The sequence below is a fragment of the Cherax quadricarinatus genome, chromosome 1, assembly GCF_038502225.1.
Source record: "Cherax quadricarinatus isolate ZL_2023a chromosome 1, ASM3850222v1, whole genome shotgun sequence".
Taxonomy (NCBI): Eukaryota; Metazoa; Arthropoda; class Malacostraca; order Decapoda; family Parastacidae; genus Cherax; species Cherax quadricarinatus.
This window is the reverse complement of record NC_091292.1, coordinates 16,837,420-16,861,445: the sequence shown is the minus strand read 5'-3', so window position 1 is coordinate 16,861,445 and position 24,026 is coordinate 16,837,420. Positions and strand designations below refer to the sequence as shown.

The 24,026-nt window shown below is 38.3% G+C and overlaps 1 protein-coding gene across 4 annotated transcripts in view; it reads left to right on the top strand.

The window, feature by feature from the left end:
* Nbr (exonuclease mut-7 homolog) overlaps nt 1-20,514 on the top strand; it is a 60,168-nt gene extending 39,654 nt beyond the window's left edge. For all 4 annotated transcript variants that reach the window (XM_070098980.1, XM_070099026.1, XM_070098881.1 and 1 more), the window contains one exon: nt 18,434-20,514. In XM_070098980.1, coding sequence (XP_069955081.1) covers nt 18,434-18,994 — 561 coding nt within the window. In that variant the 3' untranslated portion in view covers nt 18,995-20,514. The remainder of the gene's footprint in view (nt 1-18,433) is intronic.
* Nucleotides 20,515-24,026: the final 3,512 nt, after the last annotated feature.

Here is a 24,026-nt window from a genome sequence, read left to right as displayed (position 1 = left end):
AGTGTTGAAGATGCAATAAACAAAATAATAATAATCACTCTGGGGCACTTTAAATGTTGTATATTACATTATTATAGACATTTTCATTAATCCATCTATGAATTTTTTTTTCAAACTTAAGAAACATGCTACATATCACATGAATGAAATATATATGTACAATCGTAGCAAAACAAATTAACATAACTGTGATGTGTGATAGCCTGGTGGGTGTAAAGGAGTGTACGACAATACAGATATAGTGGACCCCCGGTTCGCGATATTAATCCGTTCCTGAGAGCTCATTGTAAACCAAAATTATCGGAAAGCGAATCAATTTTCCCCATAAGAAATAATGGAAATCAAATTAATCCGTGCAAGACACCCAAAAGTATGAAAAAAAAAAACTTTTACCACATGAAATATTAAGTTTAATGCAATAGAATAATTATAATAACAACAATAACAATAGAATAATTGACACTTACCTTTAATGAAGATCTGGTGATGATTGATGGGATGGGAGGAGGGGAGAGTGTTGAACCTATTTAGAAGGGAAATCCCCCTCCATTAGGACTTGAGGTAGCTTTTCCTCCTGAGTAATGTAGGTCCTGCTTGGCAATTTCTTCCAAAACAGGCCTGTTTCATCACAATTAAACACTTGTTCAGGTTTCAATCCTTCAGCCCCTATGTATTCCTTAAATTCATGCACATATTTTTCAGCCGCTTTGTGGTCTGAACTGGCAGCCTCACCATGCCTAATCACACTATGTATGCCACTACAATTCTTAAATCTTTCAAACCAACCTTTGCTGGCCTTAAATTCACATCACCACTAGTTGCAGGCAAATTTTTCTTTACCAAATCGTCATGCAACTGCCTAGCCTTTTCACAAATGATCGCTTGAGAGATGCTATCTCCTGCTATCTGTTTTTCATTTATCCACACCAATAACAGTCTCTCAACATTTTCTAACACTTGCGGTCGCTGTTTCGTAATCACAGTTGCACCTTTTGCAAGAACAGCTTCCTTGATTGCTGTTTTCATGCTCACTATAGTAGAGATGGTTGATTGGGGTTTACTACACAACCTGACCAGCTCCGACACACGCACTCCACTTTCGTACTTTGCAATTATCTCTTTCTTCATTTCAATAGTCATTAGCACCCTTGGTCTCGAAGGGTTGGCAATAGAAGCTTTCTTGGGGCCCATGGTGGCTTATTTTGCAGAAACAAGCACCAAAAACAGTAATAATGTGGATAATATGGAATGTACCGAATGTATCCTTAGATGCGCGCACACTGGCTGGCTTGTAAACATTGGTACACATGGGGAAGTTCAGGCCACACGTGGACACATCTCGTACGAAGCGCATCGCATACCGGGTTTTGTAACGGGAACCGAGGCAAATTTTTGGCGATATAATGCATCGGTTACCGGATTTATCGGATACCAATAGCATCACGAACCAGGGGTCCACTGTACTCCCCTACTTATGAACAGGTTTGGTTTCGAGTGGTCATTCCTAAGTCCATTTGTTCATAAGTCCAACGTATGTATGTATGAACATTGACTACCCTAGAAATGTACATATTTTAAACATACATGTGAACACAGGAAAAGTTAAAAAATACATTATTATGTCCACTTGTTTCCATTGTGATGGCTTGGCACTTCTTAGCACTACCACCTACATCAACACTGCTTTTGTGCTTAAAACCAGACATATTGGGTGTATAATAATCACAAATAACACTAAATTTGTGGAGAGAGCACAAGCAAATGTATGAACGATGCTGCTAGAGTAACCTACTATGTATTGTTTACATTTCAGTGCTTCCTGCAAAATTGTTAATCTTATCGAATGTTTGCAACATGAATGTTTCATACGTAGGGAGTCCCTGTAATTACTATAACATATTTTCTTTAACCCTTTGGGGGTCCATGCTGTAGATCTATGGCTATACGTTGAGGGTCCAAACCATAGATCTACGCCAAAATTCTAGCGGCGTCAAATTTAGCGCGAGGAGGTTGGTAGGCCTACATGTGAGAGAACGGGTCTGTGTGGTGCATGTGCGCGATAAACAAAAATTCTAGGCGCCCGCATAGCATTGTGGGAACGCCGCCTTAGTTACCTTTGTTCACCATGCCTTGTCGCAAGGCAGCTCTCACTCCAAGGCGAATTGGGACTCTCCTCTTCCTATCTGATAGTTCTGCTCTGATGGAAGTGGAAATGAAGACGAATTCTATGGCTTTGATCAATTAGTGACTGAAAGGAATGACCAGGATATCGAAAATAGTGCAGAAAATCCTGATGATTCTCAACCTTCTACCTCTGGTGTGGGCATGTCTCAGTCACGTTCAGTTGTACCTCGTCGCAAGGGAAAACTAATATTTTCGCGTGGCCAGGCCTCATACTTCAGTAATGATGATGATAGTGATGTGGATTGTGATTTTATTGCTCTTGACGATCATTCGAGTAGTGATAGTGAGGAATCATATTCACCAGTGAAGCGTCGGTATATATGCCACTGCATGTGCTCGGGTAGTGTTCCCTATGCAGTGCCCAGGGGACGGAGTACATCCTGGAGTACATCCCATGGCCCTACACCAGGAATAGACAGTGAAAGTGAGGATGATGTGGCTGCACTTGGCATGGATAGACCACAGGCATCAGTAGGTGGTGGTATTGGTGGTGATGGTGGTAGTGGTGATGGTAGTGCCACGGCCATGCATGACTCACCAGCCCAGGCTGGGACCCATGCCGCTGACTCCTCAGCTCAAGGACAAAGCGGAGCATCAGCCACCACCCCACCACAACTACAACTACCACCACAACCAGTTATGATGTCCAGTATGCACCAACAAACTGTATCTGGGATTGGCAGCAAAATCCCAATTTTGTTCCCAAGCCCCACCAGTTTGATGACTCTCAAAGTGGAATTCTGCCAACTTGTCCCCTTGGAAACACTGCAAATGAACTGGAATTCTTTGAACTATTCTTTGACCAGCCCTTGATGGAAACTATTGTCAGGGAAAGTAACAAGTATTTTGAGTACACCATGGCAAATACGATCATATCACCACAGTCAAGACTACACTGGTGGAAAGAGACAACTGTTGCTGAAATGTATTTGCTTTTTGCAACAATAATGCTTATGCCTCGTGTCTATAAGCATAATATAAAATCATACTGGTCCACAGATTGGCTAATTTGTACCCCGGCCTTCAGTGAAATCATCCCAGTGAACTGAAGTGACAGGTTATACAAGATTAGAAATGTTTTTATGTATCTGAAACAAAAGTTCAACATGTACTTTTATCCATTCAAGAATCTTGTAATTGACGAGTCTTTGATTTTGTTCAAAGGTAGGCTGTCATTCAAGCAGTATATACTGAGCAAGAGGAAACGCTGTGGTATAAAACTGTTTGTACTCTGTGACTGTGACAGTGGCCTGGTATTGGATATTATTGTATACATGGGAAGTAAAACATTGAAAGATACCAGGATGCTATTTTGTATCTGAGGTGACGTAGTGAGAAGCATGATGGCACCTTATCTCGGTAAGGGGCATACATTATATACTGATAACTGGTACACAAGCCCTTTACTCGGTGATTTCTTGTGAGTGAACATGATAGATATGTGTGGCACAGTGCGTTCTAATTGTAAACATATGCCCAGGTTCAACGCAGGCACTTGTAAAGGTGAGGTGCAGGTGTTTACTGCCAATGACATCATGGCATTACGGTGGCATGACAAACAAGATGAAACATTGTTGACAACCATTCACCGTAACGAAATGCAAGACAGTGGCAAAGTTGACAGAGTGACTAACGAACGTATTCGAAAACCAGTGACAGTGATTGATTATGCACAAAACATGCGCTTGGTTGACAAATATGACATGCAGATTGGCTTTGTTGATTGTGTTCGTAAGAGTTACAAGTGGTACATGAAACTTTTCTTCCATCTCATGAACATTTCAATGCTCAATGCATATAATATGTACCAATTGAAGACTGGCAACAGACCACAGTATGGTGAATTTTGTTTGTCTGTTGTCAGACAACTCATAATGAAGTACCAGGTAACAACACCTGCTGTACAAAACCGTCCTCGAACTCCTCAGGAAATACCCAAGCGTTTGAGGAGGGAAGGTGATCACTTCATAATACAGCTTCCTGCAACTAAGAAGAAATTTGCTCAGAAGAGATGTGTTGTCTATGCACAAACAAAACAACGGCAACAAAGACGCAAAGACACTCGGTTTATGTGCGAGGAATGTGAGGTACCTCTGCATGATACCTTGTTTCAAGGACTTCCACAAGCTGCAGCAGTTCTAAAAACATGTCCAGTGACTATACATATGTAAATATATACAACATTTGTGCATGTTTATTGTAGTAAACAAAAGTGGTAAACAATATTATAATAATAACTTTAGTGCAGTTATTGTGTTCAGTACAGTGAGTGTATATTATATACAGTATATATATATACAGTATATATATATACAGTATATATATACATTATATACAGTTGTTCGTATTTTTGTTTAATAAATGTATGAAAGGGGGGAAGGTACCTAGGGATTGGCAGAGAGCATGTATAGTCCCTTTATATAAAGGGAAGGGGGACAAAAGAGATTGTAAAAATTATAGAGGAATAAGTTTACTGAGTATACCAGGAAAAGTGTACGGTAGGGTTATAATTGAAAGAATTAGAGGTAAGACAGAATGTAGGATTGCGGATGAGCAAGGAGGTTTCAGAGTGGGTAGGGGATGTGTAGATCAAGTGTTTACATTGAAGCATATATGTGTACAGTATTTAGATAAAGGTAGGGAAGTTTTTATTGCATTTATGGATTTAGAAAAGGCATATGATAGAGTAGATAGGGGAGCAATGTGGCAGATGTTGCAAGTATATGGAATAGGTGGTAAGTTACTAAATGCTGTAGAGTTTTTATGAGGATCGTGAGGCTCAGGTTAGGGTGTGTAGAAGAGAGGGAGACTACTTCCCGGTAAAAGTAGGTCTTAGACAGGGATGTGTAATGTCACCATAGTTGTTTAATATATTTATAGATGGGATTGTAAAAGAAGTAAATGCTAGGGTGTTTGGGAGAGGGGTGGGATTAAATTATGGGGAATCAAATACAAAATGGGAATTGACACAGTTGCTTTTTGCTGATGATACTGTGCTTATGGGAGATTCTAAAGAAAAATTGCAAAGGTTAGTGGATGAATTTGGGAGTGTGTAAAGGTAGAAAGTCGAAAGTGAACATGGAAAAGAGTAAGGTGATGAGGGTATCAAATGATTTAGATAAAGAAAAACTGGATATCAAATTGGGGAGGAGTATGGAAGAAGTGAATGTTTTCAGATACTTGGGAGTTGACGTGTCAGTGGATGGATTTATGAAGGATGAGGTTAATCATAGAATTGATGAAGGAAAAAAGGTGAGTGGTGCGTTGAGGTATATGTGGAGACAAAAAACGTTATCTATGGAGGCAAAGAAGGGAATGTATGAAAGTATAGTAGTACCAACACTCTTATATGGGTGTGAAGCTTGGGTTGTGAATGCAGCAGCGAGGATGCGGTTGGAGGCATTGGAGATGTCCTGTCTAAGGGCAATGTGTGGTGTAAATATTATGCAGAAAATTCGGAGTGTGGAAATTAGGAGGTGTGGAGTTAATAAAAGTATTAGTCAGAGGGCTGAAGAGGGGTTGTTGAAGTGGTTTGGTCATTTAGAGAGAATGGATCAAAGTAGAATGACATGGAGAGCATTTAAATCTGTAGGGGAAGGAAGGCGGGGTAGGGGTCGTCCTCGAAAAGGTTGGAAGGAAGGGGTAAGGAAGGTTTTGTAGGCAAGAGGCTTGGACTTCCAGCAGGCGTGCATGAGCGTGTTTGATAGGAGTGAATGGAGATGAATGGTATTTGGGACCTGACGATCTGTTGGAGTGTGAGCAGGGTAATATTTAGTGAAGGGATTCAGGGAAACCAGTTATTTTTATATAGCCGGACTTGAGTCCTGGAAATGGGAAGTACAATGCTTGCACTCTAAAGGAGGGGTTTCGGGATATTAGCAGTTTGGATGGATATGTTGTGTATCTTTATACATATATGCTTCTAAACTTTTGTGTTCTGAGCACCTCTGCAAAAACAGTGATTATGTGCGAGTGAGGTGAAAGTGTTGAATGATGATGAAAGTATTTTCTTTTTGGGGATTTTCTTTCTTTTTGGGTCACCCTGCTTCGGTGAGAGACGGCCGACTTGTTGAAAAAAAAAAAATACAGTATTGGTCTCACAGGCCACAAATGTTACTAGAAAAAGAAAAAATTAGAAAAGAAAAGAAAAAAGTATAAAAAACGTAAAATAAAGAAATGCGAGTTTGTGGAAATCGCTGATGTTGCCGCCACCCGGTCATTTTGGGTCAACTTCTCACCTCTGTATCTCGGTAAATACTGATCAGAATTTTTTTTTTGTTTTATTACCTTCACAAAAATATAATCTTTAATTCTGTAAGAAAAAGTTTTTTTTTTTTTCTTTCCAAAAATTTCTTGAACACTGGGGCACCCCTTCAGATTTTGCCTTTGAACTCTGAAAGGGTTAATACCACCACCAGAAAAATTGTATAGTATTACTGGGGGATAATTATAGACAAACATTCATTTCTTATGTCTTCACTCATAAATAGCATCACTTGCTCTCAAAAAGATGTGTTGCTGTTATGTATTCAACTGCACCAACGTGAAGACAGTTTGTACACAATGTAAAGTGTTTGTATTGTGGTGGAAATGTTCCAGAAATGTGTGCATAATGCAAAATGAACACGTATCAACCAGCAAGTACAGGTATTATATGCGTTTGTGTGACTGTCCGCTCTCGGGTTGTTGACGTTCTCCATGGGCTTCATGTCTCTGTTGTTTACTTGGTGTCTCTCGTATACTCGTTCTCTCATGTTTACTCATTCTCTTTCATTTATTCGTTCTCTCATTTACTCATTTTCTCGTTCTCCCTTGTTTACAATGACGTCTAAGGGTAGTTGTGATAACAAGAGATGTAAGCCTCTTTAACCCTTTGAGGGTTTCGGACGTACTAGTACGTCTTACGCTCAGGGGTTTTTGATGTACTAGTATGCATAAATTCTAGCGCCGTCAAATCTCGCGGGAAAAGGCTGGTAGGCCTCCATATGAAAGAATGGGTCTATGTGGTCAGTGTGCACAGTATAAAAAAAATCCTGCAGCACACAGTGCATAATGAGAAAAAAAAAAACTTTCACCGTTTTTTTGGCATAAAACAGCGACTTTGCACTGTATTTTCGTATGGTATTTATTGTTGTATTCTAGTTTTCTTGGTCTCATTTTATAGAATGGAATGCATATCACAGAAATTGAGATGATTTACACTGGTTTTACAATGAAAAGTACCTTGAAATTGAGCTCAAATTAGCAGAAATGTTCGATTTTTACCAAAGTTCAAAAGTAAACAAATCATGCCAAGCGCCCAATACACGTCAACTGGTGAGTCTAACATTCTTTTGCAAGTGTGCCAATATGATTTATATTATTTTTTACACTAATGCAGTAGTCTGCATAACAGTAAATCTTCTATTTTTCGTGAGAATAAAAATTCAAAGTGGAAAGCAAAAGAATGTAAAAGGGGCCTTGAGACGTGACTAATGAACAGAAGAAATGTCGTTTTAGTGCCAGGAATGTATTTCTTGTTTGTTCTGGACCCTATTCGGAAATTGGCATTTTTTGAAATTTGTGTGAAATTGGCAAAATTGCTAAATTCTGACCACTGTATTGGATAGTTGAAAATGGTAAATGGGTGGTTTCTTGCACTCATTCAATAGAAAAAATGTAGTTCTAGCGAAATATTCATGTTTTTTGTCGACTAGTACAGAGGAATTGGCCAAAAATGGGGCTCAGATTGGGCAAAATCGCCGATGCGTAAACATCGCCGAGACCGCTAACTTCGTGAGAGCATAATTCCGTAAGTTTTCCATCAAATCTCATAATTTTGGTGTCATTATGATCGGGAAAAGATTCTCTATCTTTTCATGAGATTTTTTTTTTTTTTTTTTAAATTTGGCCGACCCTGAGAACGAGTTTCTGAGAGGGCCTGTCGACCCTCAGAAAGTTAAGCCTTTCAGGGTCAAGACCCCTGATCTCAAACTTGCTCTCAGGCCAAAGAATTTTCAAAAGAAAAAAAATTATGAAATGATAATCTTTTTCCAAAGGTAATGAAACAAAAGTATGAAATTTGATGGAAAACTTATGGAATTACGCTCTCGTAAAGTTAGCAGTCTCGGAGAGATTTGTGCATTGGTGATTTTGCTCATTCCATCGAGTGAGTGCAAGAAACTACCAATTTATCTATTTCAACTGCCCAATAAAGTGATCAGAAAAAATGTAATTTCACACAAAATTCGAAGACTGCCCATTTAAAAATAGGGTCCAGAATAAACAATGTAGATATTCCTGGCACTAAAAAACATTTCCTCTGTTTCTTAGTCACGTCTCCAGGCCCCTCTTATATTACGTCTGCTTTCCATTTTGAATTTTTATTCGCACAAAAAATAGAAGATTTACTGTTATGCAGACTACTGCATTGTTGTAATAATGTGTATAAATAATATCAGTGCATTCCTAAATGTGCATTAGACTGGCCAGTTGGATGCATATTGAACATATGACATCACTTGAGTACTCTGGAATATCGGTAAAATTTAAACATTTCCGCTATTTTGAGCTCAATTTCAAGCTACTTTCAGTCCTGAAACCAATCAAAATCATCTTAATTTCTGTAATATATCTTCCATTCAGTCAAATGAGATCAAGAAACTGAGAATACAACAATAAAAATTATACAAAAATACACCACAAAGCTGCTGTTTTAAATCCAAAAACACGGTCGTAGTTTTTTCTCATGCACTGCGTGCTGCAGGATTTCTTTTATGTTGTGCAAACCTACTGCATAGACCCATTCTCTCATATCTAAGCCCAAATTTACCACTCATGGCTTATCTGAGTGAGCTGAGCTCAAGGCATAGTACAACAATGGGACCGACACCAAAAAGGTTAAATGGCAAGTTAGAAATTATTCAACTCATTGAACAAGTTATGTCAGTGGCAGTAAACATCAAAATAATAATAATAAAAATAATAATAGCTGTGTGGCATTGTAAATTTCATATGTTATAGACATTTTCATTAATCCATCTATGACATTTTTTGTTTTTTTCAAAATTATGTAGGAAGCACATGACATAAACAAAATACAGTAGACCCTCATATTACATGGTAGTTACGTTCCTCAAAATGCCATGTTAAATAAATTCGTGTTATATAAACTGAAGAATTTGTGGAGGGAATAGGGTTACATTCCTGGGGGACACCCATCCCCCCCACCCCCCCAAAAAAGCCAAAAAACTTGTTTTTAGACATCCAGATCTTACAAAAATAAAAATGATAATGTTTTTGTTGCTTAAGACTACAGATGCAACAGAAATAATAATCTTTCTTTCAACACACCGGCCATATCCCACCGAGGCAGGGTGGCCCAACAGGAAAAACGAAAGTTTCTCCTTTTACATTTAGTAATATATACAGGAGAAGAGGTTACTAGCCCCTTGCTCCCGTCATTTTAGTTGCCTCTTACAACACACATGGCTTACGGAGGAAGAATTCTGTTCCACTTCCCCATGAAGGTAAGAGGAAATAAACAAGAATAAAAACTAGAATGAAAATAGAAGAAAACCCAGAGGGGTGTGTATATATGTGCTTGTACATGTATGTGTAGTGTGACCTAAGTGTAAGTAGAAGTAGCATGACATACCTGAAATCTTGCATGTTCATGAGACAGAAAAAAGGACACCAGCAATCCTACCATCATGTAAAACAATTACAGGCTTTTGTTTTACACTCACTTGGCAGGACGGTAGTACAGTGGAACCTCAAATATCGAACTTAATCCGTTCCAGGAGTTAGTTCTAAATTCGGAAAGTCTGAAAAGTGAAGCAATATTTCCCTTAAGAAATAATGGAAATACAATTAATCCGTTCCAGAAATCCAAAAATATTCACAAAAAAAAAAAAAAACATTTTTTAGAGATTAATTATAGTTTTACATACACACAACAAATATAGTGTTCAATTATGTATTAATAAATTTAAATAAACATATAAAATAACATTTTACTTACTTTATTGAAGATTGGTGATGGCATCTGGAAGATAGGGAGGAGGAGTGAGGGAGTTGGGGTTAGTGTTTGGAAGAAGAATCCCCCTCCATAAGGACTTTAGTTATCAAAGCCCTCTCTGGGGTTACTTCGCTTCTCTGTCTTTTAATGCCACTAGGACCAGCTTGAGAGTCACTGGACCCCTGTCTCACAAAATAACTGTCCACAGTCCTCTGTTTCTGGCATCTCTTTAATATTTCCCTAAAATGGGACATGGTTCTGTCACTGAACTTGTTGCAAAGATGGCTTGTTTCAGCTTGCTCAGGGTGGTACTTCTCCAAAAACATTTGGACATCATTCCACTTGAACATAATTCCACTTCTGTATTATTTCCTTCTTCACATCTATGGTGTTTCTCACTTTCTTTTCCACAGGGGTACCACTAGCAAGTTTCTTTGGGCCCATTGTAGCTTATTTCACAGTCCCACAAGCACTAAACACAATGAAATAATCGTAAAATGTTTGAATGAGAGCACAAGTTAGTGTTCACTCGAGCATCAACAAAACCAGACTGGCTCATGGCACCTATGTAGGGACGCAGACAGAGTGGGCTGCCGGACAGGTCCGGTACCCAGCGGTTCGAAAATAGGGGCGAGTTCGATAATAGGGACAAAGTTGGTTGGAAAAAAGGATTCTATTTTTGAAGAGTTCGATAAGCGATACGTTCGAAATTTGAGGTTCTACTGTACCTCCCTGGGCAGTAGCTGTCTGCCAACCTACTTCCCATTAGAAATAATAATATTTACCTTAAATTGTGGTTGCTGGTGTATGTCAGTGATTGTGAAGAGAGTGGAGATGCATGGTGTGGCCCTACTGGGTTGAGGTGGATGGTTGTTGGTTGTCGGCAGGAGTGGATGGTTGTGGTTGTGGTTCTAAAGTCGATGGTTGTATTGAAATGTGCATAAATTCTGTAATGGATCTCTGGCTTCTTTTACCCTGCAGTGCATTATACATTATTCCAGAAGCTTGGTACTGCCAGGTTGGAGTCAGAGCCCATTGATGCAACTAGTTTTTTCATCATTTTTGTTGTGTAGTTACTCTTGAATGACTTAATAACTCCCCAAGCCAGTGGTTGTATTAAAGATGTATTTGGAGGTAAAAATATAAATTTTAGATGTGGGGTCACATCCAGCAAAGCTTCTGGATGAGTAAGGGAATTATCAAGAATGAAGAGAGCCCTGAATGCAAGGTTCTTGTGCAGGTAAAACTAGACTTCAGTAATAAAGTGATGCTTAAACCAGTCAATAAATACAGTGGACCCCCGATTAACGATATTTTTTCATTCCATAAGTATGTTCAGGTGCCAGTACTGACCGAATTTGTTCCCATAAGGAATATTGTGAAGTAGATTAGTCCATTTCAGACCCCCAAACATACACGTACAAACGCACTTATGTAAATACACTTACATAATTGGTCACATTAGGAGGTGATCGTTAAGCGGGGGTCCACTGTATTTCCTCTGTCATCCATGCTGACTGGTTTGACCTCCAAATTACTGGTAAGGTGTTTTTATCTGCACCTTTCAGAGCACAAGGACTCTTAGTGTGGTAAATAACCGTGGGCTTACATTTGATATCGCTTGATGCATTACCGCAAAGGAGCAAGGTGAAGTGATCCTTTGCTGCCTTGAAGCCCGGTGCAGCCCCATGAAGACAGTGGTCTCACCCACAGCCAGGCCGCAGCCTGAGCTAGGAAAATATCCCATGAGCGACGCTCCAAATTTTTTGCCCTTCCGCAAACTGAACCATGTTAAGTTAATTTTACGAAGTGTTGTGTAAAATTATGCTGCAATTTTTCAGTAGTGTAATAACCAAAATGTGCCAAATAAATCTGTAATATGAGGGTGTATTGTATATACAGTCATAGTAAAACAAATTAACATAATTGTGAGGTGTTGTATTCAGGCAAGCTACCATACCTGGCTTCTTACAATACTACTCACCTCTCACCCTACATTACCCCTTTGGCTGTCGCAACCCCAAATCCTGAGGTGTCTCCTGGCGTCGCAAAATATTTGAAAAAAAAAAAAAAACTTATGAAAAAATAGAGAATCTTTTCTTATGAAAAAATAGAGAATCTTTTCCCAATGGTAATGACACCAAAAGTATGAAAGTTGATAGAAAACTTACGGAATTGCGCTCTCGCAAAGTTAGCGATCTCGGCGACATTTACACCTACTTTGAGCCCTATTTTCGGTCAATTCCATTGTTCCAGTCCACCAACTCGTAGCTATTTCTTTAGAACTCCATTTGTTCTATTGATTGAATACAAGAAACTGCCCATTTACTGATTTCAACTACCCAATAAAGTGGTCAGAAATTGGCAATTTGGCCAATTTCATGCAAATTAAAAAATATGTCAATTTCAAAATAGGGTCCAGAATGAACAATGCAGACATTCCTGGCACTAAAATAACATTTTCTCTGTTCATCAGTCACATCTCCAGGCCTCCCTGTTATAATCCTCTTGTTTTTTATTTTGAATTTTTATTCAGACAAAAAATAGAAGATTTACTGTTATGCAGACTACTGCAATATTGTAATAATTGTATAAATAACGTCAACCCATTTGTGACTGCATATTAGAAAGGCTAGTTGGACGTTTATTGAACAATGACGTTATTTGTTTACTCTTGAACATCGGCAAAAATCAAACATTTCTGCCACTTTGAGCTCCATTTCAAGATCCTTTTCATAGTAAAACCAATCAAAATCACTTCTGTTTCTATAACATGTTTTCCATCCTATCAAATTAGACCAAGAAAACAAGAATACAACCGTAAATACTATACCAAAATATACCTCAAATTCATCATTTTAATTCAAAAACACAGTTGGAGTTTTTTTTTTCTCCCATTATGCACTGCATGCTGCAGGATTTTTTTTTTTATACTGCACACACTGACCACACAGACCCATTCTCTCACATGTGGGCCTACCAGCTTTCTCCTGCTTGATTTGAAGCCGCTAGAATTTCTGAGTATACATATATATGTCGAACACATTGGCTCGTAAGACGTATATGTACGACCAAAACAGCCAAAGGGTTAAGACTACAAATATTTTAAGGTAAGTAATGAGCATACTCTATGTGCATTTTACATTTTTATTGTTTTTATGCCTGGTCTCAGACCGGGCCATGGGGGCATTGACCCCCGAAGCCCTCTCCAGGTAAACTCCAGCTCTTTTGCTAACTTAATATATGATAGTGTAAACATTTTATCAGGCATTTATACACATTTAACAGTGAAAAAGGGTGATTCACTTTATGGCAGTAGCTTGGAACCTAATCTGCCATATTTATTTATTTATTTATTTATTTATTTAGAAATTTTAGCATACAAACAGAGGTACAAAAAATACAGGTAAGAGCAGCATGCCAAAGCCACTTATATGCATAGCATTACGGGCTGGCTTAAAATTAACTTAAGATTAACTAAGCAATGATGAAATCAGTGATAAGACATTATTGTAAACAGATAACTATAAAATACAAATGAGTATTACAAAGACAGGTCCTATGGTTGCATGCATTGCTGTTCATTCAGTAGAATGGAGTATTCTGTTAGGTAGTGTATTTAAAAAAAATAACAAAGTTAGGTTATAAGCGGATTAGGTTCCTGTACATTGTTATTCAAGAAATGGTGTAAAATGTATTTTATTGTGTGATGATGGATTTAAATTGGAGGGCAAATGTTATATAGGAGAGACCTGGGACATGATTATGACAGAGGAAAGATTGCTTTAGTGGCCTGGAATTCCTAGAATGTTTATTTTGGACTCTTTTAAATTGAAATGATTTTTTTTATTATTAACACACTGGCCAATTCCCACCAAGGCAGGGTGGCCCGAAAAAGAAAAACTTTCACCATCATTCACTCTATCACTGTCTTGCCAGAAGGGTGCTTTACACTACAGTTTTTAAACTGCAACATTAACACCCCTCCTTCAGAGTGCAGGCACTGTACTTCCCATCTCCAGGACTCAAGTCCGGCCTGCCGGTTTCCCTGAATCCCTTCATAAATGTTACTTTGCTCACACTCCAACAGCCCGTCAAGTTTTAAAAACCATTTGTCTCCATTCACTCCTATCAAACACACTCACGTATGCCTGCTGGAAGTCCAAGCCCCTCGCACACAAAACCTCCTTTACCCCCTCCCTCCAACCTTTCCTAGGCCGACCCCTACCCCGCCTTCCTTCCACTACAGACTGATACACTCTTGAAGTCATTCTGTTTTGCTCCATTCTCTCTACATGTCCAAAGCACCTCAACAACCCTTCCTCAGCCCTCTGGACAACAGTTTTGGTAATCCCGCACCTCCTCTTAACTCCCAAACTACGAATTCTTTGCATTATATTCACACCACACATTGCCCTCAGACATGACATCTCCACTGCCTCCAGCCTTCTCCTCACTGCAACATTCATCACCCATGCTTCACACCCATATAAGAGCGTTGGTAAAACTATACTCTCATACATTCCCCTCTTTGCCTCCAAGGACAAAGTTCTTTGTCTCCACAGACTCCTCAGTGCACCGCTCACCCTTTTCCCCTCATCAATTCTATGATTCACCTCATCTTTCATAGACCCATCCGCTGACACGTCCACTCCCAAATATCTGAATACATTCACCTCCTCCATACTCTCTCCCTCCAATCTGATATCCAATCTTTCATCACCTAATCTTTTTGTTATCCTCATAACCTTACTCTTTCCTGTATTCACTTTTAATTTTCTTCTTTTGCATACCCTACCAAATTCATCCACCAACCTCTGCAACTTCTCTTCAGAATCTCCCAAGAGCAGTGTCATCAGCAAAGAGCAACTGTGACAACTCCCACTTTATGTGTGATTCTTTATCTTTTAACTCCACGCCTCTTGCCAAGACCCTCGCATTTACTTCTCTTACAACCCCATCTATAAATATATTAAACAACCACGGTGACATCACACATCCTTGTCTAAGGCCTACTTTTACTGGGAAATAATCTCCATCTTTCCTACATACTCTAACTCGAGCCTCACTATCCTCGTAAAAACTCTTCACTGCTTTCAGTAACCTACCTCCTACATCATACACCTGCAACATCTGCCACATTGCCCCCCTATCCACCCTGTCATACGCCTTTTTCAAATACATAAATGCCACAAAAACCTCTTTAGTCTTATCTAAATACTGTTCACTTATATGTTTCACTGTAAACACCCGGTCCACACACCCCCTACCTTTCCTAAAGCCTCCTTGTTCATCTGCTATCCTATTCTCTGTCTTACTCTTAATTCTTTCAATAATAACTCTACCATACACTTTACCAGGTATACTCAACAGACTTATCCCCCTATAATTTTTGCACTCTCTTTTGTCCCCTTTGCCTTTATACAAAGGAACTATGCATGCTCTCTGTCAATCCCTAGGTACCTTACCTTCTTCCATACATTTATTAAATAATTGCACCAACCACTCCAAAACTATCCCCACCTGCTTTTAACATTTCTATCTTTATCCTATCAATCCCAGCTGCCTTACCCCCTTTCATTTTACCTACTGCCTCACGAACTTCCCCCACAGTCACAACTGGCTCTTCCTAACTCCTACAAGATGTTATTCCTCCTTGCCCTATACATGAAATCACAGCTTCATCAACATTTAACATTTCCTCAAAATATTCCCTCCATCTTCCCAATACCTCTAACTCTCAATTTAATAACTCTCCTCTCCTATTTTTAACTGACAAATCCATTTGTTGTCTAGGCTTCCTTAACTTGTTAATCTCACTCTAAAAGTTTTTCTTATTTTCAACAAAATTTGTTAATAACATCTCACCCACTCTCTCATTTGCTCTTTTTACATTGCTTCACCACTCTCTTAACCTCTCTTTTTCTCCATATACTCTTCCCTCCTTGCATCACTTCTACTTTGTAAAAACTTCTCATATGCTAACTTTTTCTCTCTTACTACTCTCTTTACATCATCATTCCACCAATCGCTCCTCTTCCCTCCCGCACCCACTTTCCTGTAACCACAAACTTCTGCTGAACACTCTAACACTACATTTTTAAACCTACCCCATACCTCTTCGACCCCATTGCCTATGCTCTCATTAGCCCATCTATCCTCCAATAGCTGTTTATAACTTACCCTAACTGCCTCCTCTTTTAGTTTACAAACCTTCACCACTCTCTTCCCTGATGCTTCTATTCTCCTTGTATCCCATCTACCTTTTACTCTCAGTGTAGCTACAACTAAAAAGTGATCTGATATATCTGTGGCCCCTCTATAAACATGTACATCCTGAAGTCTACTCAACAGTCTTTTATCTACCAATACATAATCCAACAAACTACTGTCATTTTGCCCTACATCATATCTTGTATACTTATTTATCCTCTTTTTCTTAAAATATGTATTACCTATAACTAAACCCCTTTCTATACAAAGTTCAATCAAAGGGCTCTCATTATCATTTACACCTGGCACCCCAAACTTACCTACCACACCCTCTCTAAAAGTTTCTCCTACTTTAGCATTCAGGTCCCCTACCACAATTACTCTCTCACTTGGTTCAAAGGTTCCTGTACATTCACTTAACATCTCCCAAAATCTCTCTCTCTCTCCTCTACATTCCTCTCTTCTCCAGGTGCATACACGCTTATTATGACCCACTTTTCTCATCCAACCTTTACTTTAATCCACATAATCCTTGAATTTACACATTCATATTCTCTTTTCTCCTTCCATAACTGATCCTTCAACATTACTGCTACCCCTTCCTTAGCTCTAACTCTCTCAGATACTCCAGATTTAATCCCATTTATTTCCTCCCACCGAAACTCCCCTACCCCCTTCAGCTTTGTTTCGCTTAGGGCCAGGACATCCAACTTCTTTTCATTCATAACATCAGCAATCATCTGTTTCTTGTCATCCGCACTACATCCACGCACATTCAAGCATCCCAGTTTTATAGTTTTTCTTCTTCTCTTTTTTAGTAAATGTCTACAGGAGAATGGGTTACTAGCCCATCGCTCCCGGCATTCTAGTCGCCTCATACGACACGCATGGCTTACGGAGGAAAGATTCTTTTCCACTTCCCCATGGATACTGAAATGATACTGTATTGAATTAGTATCAGCTGTAAACATCGAATTTTCTATAGTTTTAAGTAGGTTGGTAGACAGCATCCACCCAGGGAAGTACTACTACCCTGCCAAATGAGTGTGCAATGGAAACCTGTAATTATTTTACACAACAGTAGGATTGCTGTTGTCTTTTGTATCTGCTTCATAAACAGGTACAAGTTATCACTGCTACTTACACCTAGTTCATACTGTACATGCAGTTGTGTATATACATGTATGTGTATATACACTCAACTGAGTTTCTTTTCAATTTATTAATAGTTCCTGTCCTTGTAGTGTTTCCTTTCACCTCCATGGGAAAATGGAGATGAATGCTTCTTCTGTAAGCAATGCATGTGGTAAAATAATAATAATAATAATAATAATAATAATAATAATAATAATAATAATAATAATAATAATAATAATTTATTTTTTAACACATTGGCCGTTTCCCACCAAGACAGGGTGGCCCAAAAAAGAAAAACTTTCATCATCATTCCTGCCATCACTGTCTTGCCAGAGGTATGCCTACACTACAGTTATAAAACCAACATTAACACCCCTCCTTCAGAGTGCAGACACTGTACTTCCCATTTCCAGGACTCAAGTCCGGCCTGCCGGTTTCCCTGACTCCCTTTATAAATGTTATCCTGCTTACAGCACGTCAAGTCCTAAAAACCATTTGTCTCCATTCGCTCCTGTCTAACACGCTCATGCACTCTTGCTGGAAGTCCAAGCCCCTCGCACACAAAACCTCCTTTACCCCTCTCCCTCCAACCTTTCCTAGGCTGACCCCTACCCTGCCTTACCTCCACTTAAGATTTGTATACTCTCAAAGTCATTCTATTTCACTCCATCCTCTCTACTTGTCCAAACCATCTCATTAACCCCTCTTCAGCCCTCTGGATAATAGTTTTGGTAATCCCACACCTGGTGTTTAAAATGTTGACTGATTTGTGTGTGAGTCTACTTGTAGTCATGTACATGAGTGTGCAGTGAATAGGTTGATGGGTGAGTGAGTTGGATGTGTTGCCTCACTTTAAAAAGTTTTGTCCGTGCTGATTACATCTTTTTTTTTTTATTGCAGGCTGCCAAACAACAACTTGTAGAGATAGTAGTGGTGTTCAACATTAAGGTGACTTTGAGTGATGTATTTGCACGGTGCTCCAAATGTAACTCAGATTCTTATATGTGTGTGCCTGCTTCTGTACTTATTACATTGTCTGCAAAGACCTATAAAGGTTTCTGGGGTAAAACAGTAAAAGATGAATGGGTTGAGTGCCAAGGAGGATGTATTAATCTTGCAACTGGTCGTTCTAGATCTGGAGTTTTGATTCAAGTGGAACCTGTACCTGATTCTGTATTGCAAAGCATCGAAGTGTTTTACATATGTTGTCAGTGTGGAAAATGCTATTGGGAGGGATCACATCATAGCAGAATTGTAAGTGGAAGATTAAAGGATATTATTGAAGATGACAAACTAGTTAATAGTGCTGATAATAGAAAAATTCTTAGACAGATAAGTGAAAAGGAAGCAGAGGATGAAGCCACTGTACAAGCTGTGGATGAACCCAAAATGGTTACTATTCCTTTATCACTTAATGATTCGTCTGCAAGTTCTGATGCTTTAAGTGATACTGTGAATTAATGAGCAATATCCAAGCATCTAATTAAGTAATAAAGTGTAGATATAAGACAGAAAGTATTATTTATAGCAAAGTATTTGATATTTGTATTTTGATATCTCATAATAATATAGGAAAAATTTCCTTTTAGTTGTATATACAGTACTTGTAGGTATGCATTGACATTGTGTGATTTGTATGACTTACTACATTGTATGCTGTTATTCTTTTACCATTTCTTACTAATAAGAATCATTCTTTGTTCAGATCATTAGGCATTGATCTGTATATTATTCACTTAATAAGCTTCAGTTTTATTTATTATTTATGAAAATTGTTTTATTTTTTCTTGTACAAGAAGTTCTTGCTTAACGTTTCGTTATAACGTTGATGAAAAAAAATCGATTCCTGGCCGAGGCCATTGTCTGTGTGGAGTTTGTATGTTCTCTCCATGTCTGCATGGGTTTTCTCCAGGTACTCCAGTTTCCTCCCACATCCCAAAGATGTACACATTAGGTTAATTGGCACATCTAAATTGTCCCATTATGAGTGAGTGTGGGTGTGGGTGCGCCCTGCAATGGAATGACGTCCTGTCCAGGGTTGGTTCCTGCCTTGTGCCCTGAGCTACTGAGATAGGCTCCAGCCACCCATGACCCTGAACTGGAATAAGTGGGTTGGAAAATAAATGAATACAAATTATTGTAAAATAAAAATTCATAAATTATATAGTACAGTGGACCCTCGACCAGCGATGGCATCGATTAACGATAAATCTGACTAGCGATACATTTTATCGCAAAAATTTTGCCTCGATTAGCGCTAAAAAACTCGACCAACACTATTCCTTCCGTCTGAGACGCGTCCACTTCTGGCCAGTGTTTACAAGCCAGCCAGCCACCGCGGTTGCTTCCAAGCATACAATCAGAACATTTCATATTATCACAGCCTTTTTAGTGATTGCACCTGCAAAATAAGTCACCATGGGCCCCAAGAAAGCTTCTAGTGCCAACCCTACAGCAAAAAGGGTGAGAATTACTATGGATATGAAGAAAGAGATCATTGCTAAGTATGAAAGTGGAGTGCATGGCTCCGAGCTGGTCAGGCTGTACACAAAACCCCAATCAACCATCGCTACTATTATGGCCAAGAAAACGGCAATCAAGGAAGCTGTTGTTGCCAAAGGTGCAACTATGTTTTCGAAACTGAGATCGCAAGTGATAGAAGATGTTGAGAGACTGTTATTGGTATGGATAAACGAAAAACAGATAGCAGGAGATAGCATCTCTCAAGCGATCATATGTGAAAAGGCTAGGAAGTTGCATGACGATTTAATTAGAAAAATGCCAGCAACTAGTGGTGATGTGAGTGAATTTAAGGCCAGCAAAGGTTGGTTTGAGAGATTTAAGAATCGTAGTGGCATACATAGTGTGATAAGGCATGGTGAGGCTGCCAGTTTGGACCAAAAACCAGCTGAAAAATATGTGCAGGAATTCAAGGAGTACATAGACAGTGAAGGACTGAAACCTGAACAAGTGTTTAATGGTGACACTGACAATGTTGTGAAACACGTTAGGAATGTCATAAAGGAACAGGAGGTACAGGCCTCTATGGGCAGATATGTTGTGCGACAGAGGTCCAGTGACTCTCAAGCTGGTCCTAGTGGCATTAAAAGAAGGGAAGTAACCCCGAAAAAGGACTTGCCACCTCAAGTCCTAATGGAAGGGGATTCCCCTTCTAAACACTAAGACCATCAACACACTCCCCTCTTCCCATCCCATCAATCATCACCAGATCTTCAATAAAGGTAAGTGTCATGTAACTGTGCATGTCTTCTTCAGTTTGTGTGTATTAAAATTAATATTTCATGTGTTAAATTTTTTTTTTCAATACTTTTGGGTGTCTTGCACGGATTAATTTGATTTCCATTATTTCTTATGGGGAAAATTAACTTGACTAACGATTATTTTGACTAACGATGAGCTCTCAGGAACGGAATAATAGCGTTAGTCGAGGGTCCACTGTATATGATAATCATACAAATGCATGACAATAAACAATGCAGTACAAATGCACTTAGCAAGCCTGCCATATTTGTTATTGTTGGTTTTTGAACTGCATGGTGGTAAGATGTGTTCTTTACAATTTTTGCTTTGCAAACATTTATTCCTTGATTTAACCCTGTTTCAATGAGTGCTAAAGGTGCACTGCACCCCTGATGTTGATATCAATTAGCCTATGGTAAAATTGTTTCATTATATGTCGTTTCGCTGAAAGTCACAGTTTCCAAGAACCTGTTGAAGATGTTAAGTGAGGACTTAGTGTATTATTTACATAATATATTTGTCACAATTTTTAATAATGACTTTAAAATTATTTGCATCTTTTATCAGTATATTCTAAGCTAGATTTTTAGATTGTTTTAGCCAAATAAAAACTAGAATATTATAAGTGCCTGTATATGAAATAATACATATAGTTAATAATGAGGGAAAAAATGATAACAGAAGCTAAGGATATAGTATGTGGAGAGGATTGTGGCTAATTGTACAGTATTACAAAGAGTTTACAGTTTTACAGAATAATTACTGTAACTGTTTGGTATATCAACTTTTTTTTTTAGGAGGGGGGATATTTTTTGTATTGCTGCACTTTCAATATATGTAAAAGAAGGGAGGAAATTATGTACTAGTGGGTAGCTACATGCCCCATTCTATATGCAGTATTGTGTTATTTTGGAATGTCATATCATGGATATGGTATACCATATGGATAGGGTATACCCATATCCATGATATGAGTATACCATTGAGGTTCCCCTAACAAAGCCTTTGACTATTCCATAGGATGTGACCTGCCACAAAAGGCTCAGTATTGTGACTGGAACAATACACAAATAACCCAAACATAGGAGGAGAGACTTATGACTATGTTTTGGTCCGACTTCAACCGTTTACTAGTCACATTACCACACGAGAGTGAGGGAGCCAGTATATATAGGTGAGGGGGACAGGGACGAGACAAAGAGAGGAAAACAGAAGAAAGTGGAGTAATACTGGTAAAGGTAATGCATTACTTCTACCACTACTCCACTTCCTCCTTTCTTTGTCCTGTTCCTGTCCTCATCAAAGGTTCTGTCTTCTATATGTGGGTTATTTGTGTATACTACCACTCAACTACTCAATACCTCTTAAGTGAAAGGACAACAGGTGTATGGAAATTGGTTCATATGAACTGTAACTTTATTTCTTAATACAATATGATGGCTTCGAAAAAATATTTACCATATAATCATCACAGATATAAACTTTGCAAATATGTATTATATTTAAATTCATGGATGCTGGGGATGAGAAAAACATTTATAACTTGTTTGGATATGCAAAAATTATAAATGCACTGTTATGATTTGCATTGTGAAATTCAGTAATGACCAATTATTTACACATTGAAATACAGTATTTTTAAATATGTAGTTCTTTTCAACCAGATATGTTTATCTGTGAAATTTATTATTGTAATTGTATTAATCTCTCTTGACTGCACTGTTATGATTTGCATTGTGAAATTCAGTAATGACCAGTTATTTACACACTGAAATACAGTACTTTTTATATAGTTCTTTTCAACCAGATATGTTTATCTGTGAAATTTATTACTGTAATTGTATTATTCTCTTTTTGATTATTAGCATAGAACTCAAAACAATGGTCTTGTAAATATAAGTTAACCACAGTGATTGAACATTTTTTCATTCCATATATGATTTAATTAGATGAATTGAAATAAATTTATATTCAGCTGAATACTCATAATGTATTTTGCAGAGAAATTTAGTATTAATTGTGATGAAATTAAGACACATGTGCAACATCTGGGTATCTTTATTGTAGACGTTTCACCATCCAGTGGCTTTATCAATACAAATTCCAGGACATAACTTGAAGATAGTAGAACTATGTACAGAAGATGAGGTAATCAGTCCCTCAACCTAGGAGTGATTACCTCATCTTCTGTACATAGTTCTACTGTCTTCAAGTTATGTCCCGGAATTTGTATTGATAAAGCCACTGGATGGCGAAACGTCTACAATAAAGATACCCAGATGTTGCACATGTGTCTTAATTTCATCTTGTCGGTATTGTATACCATTCTTGTACAGTATTAATTGTAGATTGTATTTCATGAAACTCTAAACCTATGTGGATCATTCATCACAAAGCATGGTGGAGTCTTGATCATGTATACCCTAATTGCAGCCCAGCCTCTAGTCTCCGATCAGTCGGTGTAAGTGATCACCCTCAAATAATCATCAAGATTTGCCATTAACCCTTAAACTGTCCAAATGTAGATCTACATTTTTTCAACATTTGAAAGTATGTAAAAAAAAGTAGATCTTCTTTTCTTTTTTTTACATTTGAAAACATGTAAAAAAAACTTTGATCTACTTTTTTTTTTGTTATATTTGAAAATATTAAAAAAAAACGTAGATCTACTTTTGGAGCACTACACATGTGAACGTAAATTTGTTTGGACAGTTTAAGGGTTAACTTTTAGAGGTAAAATAAATTTTTTTAACAATCTTACAGTTGAGTTTTATATAAGAGCTGATTTTGATTTAGTATGACATCCTGGTGGTTTCTTGTATAAGAGCCCTCACAAGAAGTGAGATGCACTGTTTAAATACTGTTTCATTATGTGCTTCATCTGACAGTCTTTAACCCTTTGACTGTTTACGACATATAAATACGTCTTACGAGCCAATGTTTCTGACGTATTTATAAGCACAAATTCTAGCGGCTTCAAATCAAGCGGGAAAGGCCTGGTAGACCTACATGAGAGAGAATGGGTCTCAGTGGTCGGTGTGCACCCTGTGAAAAAAATCTGGGACCCAGCGGTGCATTGTGGGAATGCCATCTTGTTAGTCCATTTTCACCATGCCTCTCGGTAAGAAGTTCCTCACTCCTCGGCGGATTGGAGGTCTTTTGTTCCCAAGTGATAGCTCTAACAGTGATGAAAATGTCAGTGACAGTGAATTCCAGGGTTTTGAAGCGAGTG